The sequence below is a fragment of the Pelophylax lessonae genome (assembly GCF_965119305.1).
Source record: "Pelophylax lessonae genome assembly, chromosome: 1".
NCBI lineage: Eukaryota > Metazoa > Chordata > Amphibia > Anura > Ranidae > Pelophylax > Pelophylax lessonae.
The window spans coordinates 830,726,238-830,735,633 of NC_138768.1; the positions used below are offsets into that span (position 1 = coordinate 830,726,238).

The following is a 9,396-nucleotide window of genomic DNA, read 5'->3' on the forward strand; positions in this document are numbered from 1 at the left end:
AATGTGGATTATCTGCAGACTAACCAGATTTGCAGGATTAATTCCAATGCCGCTGTATCTTAAAGGCTCCTGCCCTTTCACAGTTTACATTTGATTGACTGCCGTGGCATTAAGCTATAGCTGGAAGGATATGATATACATACTCTAACCTTATACACATGACAAACAGTTACGTTCCTCGGAAGTCCAACACAACTGTAATTGACATGAAGACAACTCTAAAGAAAAAATGAAGGCTGGTTAAAGAAGTTGAAAACTCCCCCCCCCACCTACTTAATGCTTCACTAGACAGGTAGAATGCAAAGACAGCTATAATGGGCATTTCTTAAAGCTCCAGTTTGGATCGGAAGTCTGCAGGAAGAAGAGTTCAGAAATTCACACTTCACTAACTGCATGCTTGTTTCTAAACCATTGACTCATTGGTGTTGATTTACTTAAAGGGGTTGTAAACCGACATTTTTTTTTTTTTTCACCCTGAAAGAGAAAGACATAATGAGCTAGTATGCATCGCATACTAGCTCATTATCAAATACCTCTATCGCTTACCTCTATGACGGGCGACATGTCCAGTCGCCCGTCTTCCGGGATCGCGGCATCCGGCCATCTGATTGGCCTTAGCCACGGTGACGTCACTCCCACACACATGCGCGCGGGAGCCGACGGTCACGGCACGGGGCTCTGAAGGAACGGCAACAGCTGCCGTTCCTTCAGAGCGCATGCGCCAGTGATGTCACTGGATGCATGTAAGGTAAATATCTCCTAAACGGTACATGTTTAGGAGATATTTACAGTACCTATAGGTAAGCCTTATCATAGGCTTACCTATAGGTACAAGTTACAGAGGAGGGTTTACTTCCTCTTTAAGGCAAGACCGAGCAGTTGCACTCTGAAAGTGCAGATGCTCCAGAGCTTAGTAAATGAGCAGACACTCTGTTGACTTCCATCATCCAATCAACTGCGAGCAAAAATGGTGCTTTTTTTTCTATTTTCTTTTTTTTTTTTTTGCACATGATTGGGTATTCTTTGCAAAGTGAATCTGTACCTCATTTACTAATGTAGCACCCTCCTAGATAGGTGCTAGGTAAAGCATAGTTATGGCCCTGTTCTGCTTATCAGGAGGGTCTGATCTATTAGTTTAGCCTGTCACATGTTTCCAGGTGTGATTCACTGGGTCTGAGGGAGTGTCCCCACTGCAGTCAATGAGGGAGCTCATTGGACAGTAGAGGAAACCTAGCCATTGAGACACTGTTTTATGTCAGTTCCAGTGGGAGGGCATTCTGGCAATGCATCCTGGGATTTCACATAAATAGGAGGGGAGCATGTGACAGGGTGTCTTTGGGCAGGAAGCCAGGTCCCAGGAGGAGGGTGACGATGTCTCTCCTCCTGTTGCTGAGGAAGGTGGTCCAGGCAGTCGTCATGAGTAGGGCATGAGCTGTACTGTGGAGGATCCAGTATGTGCTGACCAAGTGGAGCTGTGGGGCAGGATTCTTCTGGAAAACCAGCATTGTGAGTACTCAAGATCTGCCCAGGGGTCTGCCTAAGAGAGGGGGGCCACTCCAGAGAGGTCAAGGGGATCAGAGAGTCAGCTAACCCGGGATGTTGCAGTAAACGGGTGCCAAGTTGTGAAGACCTGAAGAATAGGGAATAAAGAGGGCGCCAGGAAGGGCCCTGAAGTGTCTCAGCAGTACAGTCTGCACTACAAGTCATCTACCTCAGGAAGGAGTACCTTAGGGAGCTTAAAGGACTTATCACAGTCAAAGGTGAAGTTAAAGTAAGCGGCCTAGCCGTGACCAGCGCCAGTCAGCATTAACCAGCATCAATCAGCAGTTCTATAAAGTCCCTGCCTATGCTGTGCATAGTTCAGTTGTTGGAGTATCCCACTCATCCCTTCTCCTATCCAAATTCTCAATAAACCCTAAAAAAACAAAGAAACTGGACTGGTTCTTGTCTGAGATAATCACACTTGGAAAACATGCCTAAATGTACTGTTATTAATGGTAACCCAGGGGAACCCACACTCAGCAGCTCCCTTGGGAGCAGTGCTACACTAAGCTCTGGAGCAACTGTTCTTGCAGAGTGCAACTGTGCTTTGCAAAGTGCTCAGTCAATTTGCCTTTAGTAAATCAACCCACCACTGGGTTGTGCAGCAAGAGTCACAGGGGTGATTTTCTAAAGACAAATAGACTGTGCAGTTGCTCCAGAGCTTAGTAAATAAGCATATGTTCTGCTGACTTTTATTATCCAATCATGTGCAAGAAAAAATGCTGTTTTTCTTATTTTCCTGGCACGTGATTGGGTATTCTTTGCAAAGTGGAGCTTAACCTCATTTACTAAATCTTGGAGCAACTGCACTTGCAGAGTGTATAAACCAGTGTGGAACGCAAGCGTCCCCATTGCCTTGACTATGCATTTCACGAGCATGCGCTTTATCAAGTCCAAGTAGTAGATAAAGTATGCATTTTATCAAGTAGGACTTGATAAAGCCGTGACTATGTGTTTCGCTCGCATGCGCTTTATCAAGTAGGACTTGATAAAGCGCATGCACGCGGAACGCGTAGTCACAGCAACAGGGACGCTTGTGTTTCACACTGGTTCCTGCTCTTCTTCCGAACACTGCACAAGGGCTTTGTGCGCCACAGTGACAGCTGATCTTCACGCCGGCTGGTTCTGGCGAGGCTTTTCCATTGCCACCATCACTAGCATACCACGGTATTCAGAACATTTGATATCCTTTATCTGGCTTCTCCATCTCGGACAGTGCCCCTGCCCTAATCGGGACCCAGTGTGGTATATGCTTTTATGTTCCTGATTTTAATGAATAAACCAAAGCTTCCATTCACTGACTACTGCATCTGTATCCTCCTTGGATCATCAATAGTGGTTTCCTGTGCGCTGCCAATGAATGTTGTATACCATGGGTGTCCAACCTTTTGGCTTCTCTGGGCCACATTGAATGTAGAGAAGTTTTCTCGGGCCGCATATAAAATATCTACTATAGTTAAGGTATATAAGTAATAAAACGCCGCCGCGCCCTTCCCGCGCTGCCGCCCCCCCAGCACTAATTTAACACAATTAGAGCATGATCCCTTCCGAAGCAGCCTCTGCCTACAGTTAGTTGGAAGCCGCTGTGGCCGTGCCCCCGACCCGACTTCCTTCCTCCCCAGCAAAAAAAAAAATTGTCAGGGGGCAGTGGGCCGCATTGCCTGCAGTTCTGGGCCGCATGCGGCCCCCGGGCCGCAGGTTGGACATGCCTGTTGTATACCTTTCCAGCACCTCATCCCATGCTTTTTGGCTGGCAGCAAGAAGACATTGATTGTGGCTTATCAGAGAGCAATTGTATTTACCTTCCCATATAAGAGGTACCTAGGGAGCGCCTGGAAACTTCTTGCTTTAGACGGAGCTGTCCTGCTACCTATGAGAGTGCCATCATTACTAGATTCCGCAAACAAGTTGGACATCCTGCTTTACAGAGATCTTCATTAGTACCTATACAGTGAAGCAGAAGTTTGGTAAATATTGTTTTCCTGAGCAATCCAGTTCTCCGTTAATGACCAGCATGGAATAATGAAAACAGGGAACCTGTAAAAAAAAACCTATATACTGTAAAAAATGTGGCAAACTTGATGGACCACTTGATCCTTTTATGCTGCCACTCTTATATGTTTCTATGTAAGATCCTTTTGAATATAAAAGCCATTATTCCGTACGTAGACAGATATAAAGAGTTTGCTCACATGCTTGGCATAGCATCGGCTTTGTGTGTTAAGGCCGCTTCTTTAGTCTCGGTGAACCTCTGTTAGATGTTACTTCCCAGAAGCCTTTGCTTGTCTTCTTGGGAATGCTTACTATGGTGTGTGTTTTGACAGTGGAGTGACGAGGCCATGCGTACAAAGGGGTCTCAATGTCATTCCGCTGCATGCAATGTCAAAGCTCATCAGAGATTAGAAGAAGAGAAGGGCCACTGCCCAGCATGGAAGTATTCATCAAAGTAAAGGCAACTGCAACTATTATTGAACCAAAAAAACATTTATGTAACTCACTTTTATAGTGCCGGCATAATCCAAAGCACTTTACAATCAAGCGTTCATATCTAAAGAGCTGTAGGGCGCAATCTGAATGTAGTATATTAACAGATTTTATTTGTGGTGAAAAGACAAATGGCAACTCACAATGTGACAGGTAAAATTAGGCTCATCACATAGTAAAGACTAGATGCCCTCCGCCATCTTGTTGGTTTCCACTTTCTCACTTTAACTGAAATCTAATCTGACTTCAGGACTTTCCAGGCTGCAAGTTTTAGGAAGAGGCTCCTATCCCAAATGCATGAGCTGACCGCTCGCAGATTACATACAAAAAGCTCAATTTCTTCTTCCCATGTGAGTTCCTAATTTGCTAGTGTTTCTCAGTACATTTAATGCTGAGAAATTGAGGCTTGGAACGCATGCCGACGCCATTTTGGGGCTCGGCCCGGTGTGACAAGGCAGCATTTCGATAGGTAGGACACGATACATCACTGTATTATTAAAAGGAGGTCTTTCTGGGCATTAGGCTGGCATTATCTTTTGAAGAAAGCACCGTTGCTGAAACGCGTCGGTCACGCCACTGACAGCCTACCTATGCATCTCTTTATGCTCTTATCCATGGGATGTCTGTAAGTGCATTTTGGTTTATTTTTTTAATAAATTTTTAGCAGTGTCACACTATTTTGTGCTCCTTTTTTGGTTCTATCTGTTATATCCTGGCTGAGTGGGAGTTTTTGGTGTGACGATACATCTGCTACAAGATCTTACTTGAACATCCGTGGTTTTCCCTATTGATTTGGAATATCCATCTACATCATATCAAGCTGTTTTGACCCAGGTGCTATGTGGCACTCTGTGTCCTACCGTTCTGGTGAGCATATTATATCTCCATTCCCTGTTGGTGTCGGGATCTGCTGAACACTGTGATCACCGCCATACTGGACATTTATGTCACTTATATCACTTGGGACTGTTGATTTTATGCATATTCCAGTTTGTAACCATTTGGATTATTCACTCTCACGTGTTTTCTCATATTGACTACACTGATTGTTCACTAGCGCTGCACTTTTGTACTTAGTTTCTTTTTTCAACAATTTTTTGGTCAGTTGTTTTGTGTAGCAGCTCATTTTATAGCTAGCGCAATATTTTTCTTTTCTGTAAATGCTGTACTTAAGCAGGCCATAGACGATGCGAATTTCGTACGATTTATCGTGCGATAAACACACGCGGCACTCGTGTACATCATCGAGTGTACCATCAATGTGATCCGAAAATCGTACTTCCAAACACTATTTTTTGTGCCCTTTTAACCACATCTCTACTGGACACACCCCCTACTGTTCTGTGTTTTGTTAGGTAAAATCATACAACTCCCCCATTAATGATACAAAATTTGGCCAATTTTCGCAAAAAAAACCCAACATGTTGGATATGTGAATTTTTGCTGTCGTACGAAAATCGCATGTTGTACATACCACACTAACGATACGAAAATCGTTCGAATACACTGGCATTTACGATTATCGTACGAAATTTGCATCATCTATGGCCTGCTTTAGTTTGGCGCCCACCCATCCACCCAGTGTTTCTATCCTGGTTTGAGGTTCCCTGTTGTTGGGATACTGTTCATCGGAAACCCTTACTATGTGATTAACCTGATTTTAACTGTCACAATGTGAATTGACATTTGTCTTTTCGCCACAATTAATCTGTTAACCACTTCTGGACCGGAAGATTTTGCTGCTTAATGACCAGGCCCTATTTTGCGATTCGGCTCTGCGTGAATTTAACGGACAATTGCGCAGTCGATGCGATGCTGTACCCAAATAAAATTGACGTCCTTTTTTTCCCACAAATAGAGCTTTCTTTTTGTGGTATTTGATCACCTGTGCGATTTTTATTTTTTGCGCTATAAACAAATAAAGAGCGACAATTTTGAAAAAAAAAAAAAAAACAATATTTTTTTACATTCTGCTATATGACATTCCCAAAAAATTAAAAATCAAATTTTTTTAACATTTTAGGCCAATTTGTTTTCTGCTACATATTTTTGGTAAAAAAAAAATTGCAATAAGCGTATTTTGATTGGTTTGTGCAAAAGTTTTTGCGTTTACTAACTACAGGAAAGATTTATGCCATTTTTATTGTTTTTTTTTTTTACTAGTAATGGCGGTGATCTGAAATTTTTTGCAGGACTGCGACATTGTGGCCGACAGATCGGACCCCTAACTGACATGTTTGACACTTTTGGGGGTACCAGTGACATTACTACAGTAATCAGTGCTAAAAATATGTATTGTTACTGTAATAATGACACTGGCAGGGAAGAGTTAACAGTATAGGTGATCAAGGGGTTAAATGTAAGCCTAGGGGAGTGATTCTAACTGTATGGGGGTTGGACTTGTGAAATGACCATAGAGACATGCGATCTTACATAGCAGGATCACATGGGCTCTGTGATCACTTCAGGGAGAAGGACGGATGGCTGTGTTTACATCAGCCCAGGGGCGTAACTACAGGGGTTGCAGGGGTTGCAATCGCTACCGGGCCCCATACTCCAGGGGGCCCGGTAGCAAACCAGTGGGTGAACTTCCAGGATCGCAAAGGTCACACTTGCGACCGGACCCTGGCATTGCACCACTGTGGGGAGGCCCCAAGATTGCAGGAAGTGGGCCCACAAGATTGCAGGAAGTGGGCCCACTGTAGAACTTGTGAAAGAATCCTGCTGCGGGACCGTAATAAAAGGCCATGCAACGAGTGTAAAGAGCCCCAGGATTAGTGGGAAGAGCCCTGGGCTTGAAGGTAAGGGCCCCGGCCAGGGGTCTGGGGGGCCCTTCATGGTTACTTGCATCAGGGCCCTGAAGGTTCTAGTTACGCCTCTGCATCAGCCGTCTGTCCTTCTCCATCAGTGGGGAGCGATCGCCGGTGTCAGGTGGCAATCAGAGTCACCTGACACACGCACAGGCTTCGCCGCTAAAGAGCGGGGGCACTCGCCGCCTAGCCTCCTGAGAGTGAGCGACGTAGAGCTACGTCGGTTCACCCAGGAGCGGCTGCCTGCCACAGTAAATCTGCGGCGGGCGGTCGTAAAGGCGTTAATATAATACACTACTTTTTTTTAGTTTTCTCAAAAATGTTATTGATTTTTTAGACACTGAAGCAGCTCACTTTCCAGGTAGAATGATGCCATCATACTTCTGCTGGAACCAACGCATGGCCTCCTCTTTCCCAATCCGATGCTTGGCACCAACGACACCAGTCTTGCGCTTTCTGTCAGCAATGCTGAAGCCTGGACGGCCAAGGACCACATAGAAATCCAGCTCATAGATTCCAATGCTTGGGTCATATTTATTACCCTGATCAATGTGCTCATGGATACCAAACCCAAAGTTTCCTGTTTCTGAGAAGTAATACTTCCTTAGCTCATATTCTATGATCTTAAGTCCTTTCTCTGAGATCTCTTCTGCTTTGGCTCCTCTGTAGAGATGTATAGTAACTAAGTAGAACTACTTCACTACCGTACTTAAGTACCGAAAGGCGGTATCTGTACTTTCCTAGAGTAGAATTTTTTTCTCCTACTTCCACTTTTACTTCACTACATTTTTTCGATGATTTCAATACTTCTACTCCGATATTTTTTTTTTGTGCTGCATAGTTACTCGTTACAATTATAAAAATTACCACTGCCAGAACAGTAGATGGCAGGTTTCATGAAGCTCAAAACATGTGTATTATCAGCGCATACGGAAATAAATGCTACTGTATGTATAAATAAAAGCTGCATTTGAAAAAATAAAAAACAATAGGATGTTCAAACCTTTGACTTCTTTCTTTAATAACTACATAACACAGTACATGTACTTTTACTTTCAGTACTTGAGTAGCAATTTTTTTTTCAAAACTACTGGTACTTTTACTTTCAGTACTTGAGTAGCAAAATTAAAAAAAAAAAACTACTTGCAATACTTAAGTACAAAAAATGTTGAATACTTTAGTACTTCTACTCAAGTCACTTTTTGATCAAGCACTTCTACTTTTACTCAAGTATGGGTTTCGAGTACTTTATACAACTCTGCTCCTCTGACAGTACAGTGAACTGCAATTTTTTCATTTCTCCGAATTCCAAAAGATCTCACGGTGTACCGAGTTTTGGAGAAGACAGGTGTCGGCCCAGTGAGCTGCTCCAGCACTTTGACTGTCCGGGTCAGTCTGTCACCACTCCCTCCAACGCAGATATTGAGGCAGAGCTTATGGATTTTCAGATCACACATAGGATTTTCTGTCTCTGTTTTGTCCTCCATGTTGGGAGATAGGATGAGCCCTGCTGTTCTTCTTACCTGTTTGCCTAGAGATACTTCAAGTGATACTAAAGTCTCGTTTTTTTTTTTTTAAATAACAAACAGGTTATACTTGGCTGCTCTGTGCAGTAGTTTTGCACAGAGCAGCCCAGGATCCTCCTCTTCTCTAGTTCCTCCTCTGTGCTCCATGCCCCTCCCTCCTGTACAGTACCCCCACAGCAAGCAGCTGGCTATGGGGGCACCTGAGCCGAGCCACAGCTCCGTGTATCCATTTAGACATGGAGCCGTGGCCTGGCCCCACCCCCTCTCTCTCCTCTTTGGCATACTGACTTTGATTGACAGCAAATGGCTAATCAGGAGGGAGAGTCTCCGTCAGTTAGTCTCTTGTGCAACACCGCTGGATCGAGATGAGGCTCGTGTAAGTATAAGGGGGGTTGAGGGATGCTGCTGCACACAGAAGAAGGTTTTTATCTTAATGCATAGAATGCATTAGGATAAAAAACTGGACTTTAGAACTTTCAGTCTCTTCAGAGGTGCTGCATCTGGCACATTGAAATTAGTGTGGAGTTACCCTGAACGCTCCAATTGGACTCTATGAACATTTTGCTGTTCTGCATAGACATTTATGTACACACAACATTTATTGCACCATATACCCCATTATTACTGTATATATCTAAGGAGCTAACAGTCATCTGTCCCTTTTGCACTCATACACCTGCATGAATGACAGAGATTATAAAACAAAATCCCAACCCACACACTTTTCATTTATCAAAAAAGTTTCTTTTGGCAATGCATTGAATCTAACCATTCAGCTCCAGAAGGTTTTACCCCTCTTAATGGCCAGGCAATTTTTTGTGATTCGGCACTTCGTTACTTTAACTGTAAATTGCGTGGTTGTGCGACACTGTACCCAACTAAAATTGATGTCCTTTTTTTTCCACAAATAGAGCTTCCTTTTTGGTGGTATTTTATCACCTCTGTGTTTTTTTTTTTCTTTTGCGCTATAAACAAAAAAAGAGCGTCAATTTTGAAAAAAAAAAAAAAAAAAATATATATATACGGTATATATA

The 9,396-nt window shown here is 43.5% G+C and overlaps 1 protein-coding gene across 1 annotated transcript; it reads right to left on the reverse strand.

Annotated features, from left to right (window-relative positions):
- Positions 1-7,134: 7,134 nt before the first annotated feature.
- On the reverse strand, positions 7,135-8,323 carry LOC309544585 (large ribosomal subunit protein uL5-like; the record flags this gene model as incomplete). Its single annotated transcript, XM_082243493.1, has 2 exons — positions 7,135-7,499; positions 8,091-8,323. 2 exons carry the CDS (start codon positions 8,321-8,323, stop codon positions 7,187-7,189), a joined length of 546 nt encoding a protein of 181 aa, XP_082099619.1. The 3' UTR covers positions 7,135-7,186.
- Between the last annotated feature and the right edge of the window lie 1,073 nt (positions 8,324-9,396).